The sequence below is a fragment of the Malurus melanocephalus genome, unplaced genomic scaffold, assembly GCF_030028575.1.
Source record: "Malurus melanocephalus ecotype Western Australia unplaced genomic scaffold, MMel_1.1 scaffold_430, whole genome shotgun sequence".
Taxonomy (NCBI): Eukaryota; Metazoa; Chordata; class Aves; order Passeriformes; family Maluridae; genus Malurus; species Malurus melanocephalus.
This window is the reverse complement of record NW_026623662.1, coordinates 122714-124820: the sequence shown is the minus strand read 5'-3', so window position 1 is coordinate 124820 and position 2107 is coordinate 122714. Positions and strand designations below refer to the sequence as shown.

Sequence of the window (2107 nt, the reverse complement as noted above, 5' to 3'; positions counted from 1 at the left end):
AATTAATCAGCATTTCTGCCTTTCTCAGTGGTTTAATTTGCCTTTCTCAGGTGCAGAGTGCTCATCCCAGGAAGAATTTCATCTTGGGAAAGCCCTCAAAGGAGTTGTGCAAGAAAAGCAGTCACAGTCAAACACAAAGTTCATTCCAATGTTGATACGAGAACACAGAAAATTACTGTCCCAAATTATGCAGAACCAAAGAGAATAAAAGCAAACTCCACTTCCAGATCTATGGAAGCTCAATGGTAAAATTAACAAAAGGGTAAGAATTATTAACATAAAAACTTTTGGTTTCCAACTTCTGTCATCAAATCACAGAATTATTTGGGTTGAGAGGGACCTTAAAGAGGATTAAATTCCAACACCCAGCCACGGGCAGGGACACCTTCCACTGTCCCAGGGTGCTCCAAGCCCTGTCCAGCCCGGCCTTGGACACTCCCAGAAATCCAGGGGCAGCCACAGCTTCTCTGAGCAACCTGTGCCATGTTTTAGAGCACATGAACACCACTCTATTTGGAATATGGAAATTTATATTGCACCTGTATCACTGTCACCTATTTAATCAAGAGCATAAAATGACCAAAAATGGAAAATATTCACTGTGCTGAAATAGAATGAACTCTCAGGGCTCCTCCTGCACTTCCCCCTCCCTAAAAACAGCAATAAAAGAGAAATAATTATCACTGCTGGTATAAGCTACACAGAGTCTGCCATGGCAAAAATCCTGCAAGATTTCCTTTAGTTCTTTGAGTCACAAATTCTACTCTGGGATATTTCAGGCAACAGGGGTGGCACTGCTGCCACCCGCCCTGCAAATGGATGTGGCTGTCCCTGGATCCCTGGCAGTGTCCAAGGCCAGGTTGGACAAGGTTTGGAGCATCCTGGGACAGTGGGAGGTGTTCCTGCCATGGCAGGGGTGGCTCTGGATGTTCTTTAATGTCCCTTCCAACCCAAAACACGCTGTGAGCGATGATGAACAGGGAGAGCCGGGGCCCGGCTCCRCAGGCGGACAGGAAGGACACTCAGCAGCGGGACAGGGGAAAGGGGAAAGGGAGGAGCTCCGGCATGTGGAGGTCAGGGAAAGGCAAACCGCGCTCCTGGAGTTGCACATTGCCCCTGGAACTGGGCAMCACGTGGGGAACACGGCTCCCTGCCCGGACTGCGCTGGAGAGAGGGGAATTCACTGCGGGAGAGGGAGGRCAGCGGGATAGGGGCACGGGGGACGGAGAAGGGGAGAGGCGGAGTGGGAAGGGGAGCCCGGGCCAGGCCAAGCCCGCAGCAGCCCAGCGAGCCCCGGCTCGGCCCCGCGCTCACCCGCACGCCCTTGACCACGGTGATATTCTCATTCTCGTCCGCCTCGAAGGTGACGCGCCGGGTGCTGGCGCTGCCGCCCATCTCGGCCCGCGGACACACGGACGGCCCCAAGGAGACTCGCCGAGCGCGCTGCCAGCGCGCCCCGCAGCAACGCCGCTCCTCATTGGCCCGCCGCGCACCCCCGCCCGTAGAACGCCGCTTYCTATTGGCTACGCGGGCGCGTCGCCATGGAAACGGCGCAGCCCCGCTGCCGAGGAGCGACAGGTACCCGGAAAGGTGCGGGAACTTTTTCGGGGCGAACTTCACGTGGGGCGCGAGGACTACAAGTCCCGTGATGCTCCGCGAAGAGAGAGGAAGTGGGTGGATGTGCTMGTCACGCGGTGCACGCTGGGTAATGTAGTCCTGTCCGTCCCTGAATCTGTTGGGGGCTCCTGAGGAGAGGCTGAGGGAGCTGGAAAAGGGGGAAAAAAACTGGGAAAAAAGGGGGATCGGGGGGACCYTGTGGCTCTGCACAACTCCCTGACAGGAGGGGACAGCCGGGGGGGATTTGGGATCTGCTCCCAGGGAAMAGGGACAGGAGGAGAGGGAACGGCCTCAGGCTGGGCTGGGGAGGGGCAAAGTGGACATTGGGGAAATTCCTTCATGGAAAGGACTGTCCATCCCTGGCACAGCTGCCTGGGATGGAATCTCCATCCCCGGAGGGATCCCAAAGCCGTGTGAGCCCTGGCAGTGCTGGGGATGATTGGATTCGGTGGTCTGAGAGGGTTTTTCCAAGGTAAACAATTCCATGATT

The 2107-nt window shown here is 55.8% G+C and overlaps 1 protein-coding gene across 3 annotated transcripts in view; it reads right to left on the bottom strand.

Annotated features, from left to right (window-relative positions):
• CHCHD3 (coiled-coil-helix-coiled-coil-helix domain containing 3) overlaps positions 1-1475 on the bottom strand; it is a 134027-nt gene extending 132552 nt beyond the window's left edge. For 2 of the 3 annotated variants that reach the window (XM_057379999.1, XM_057380000.1), the window contains exon 1: positions 1315-1475. In XM_057379999.1, coding sequence (XP_057235982.1) covers positions 1315-1395 — 81 coding nt within the window. In that variant the 5' untranslated portion in view covers positions 1396-1475. The remainder of the gene's footprint in view (positions 1-1314) is intronic. The other variant, XM_057379998.1, reaches the window with a different exon arrangement.
• Between the last annotated feature and the right edge of the window lie 632 nt (positions 1476-2107).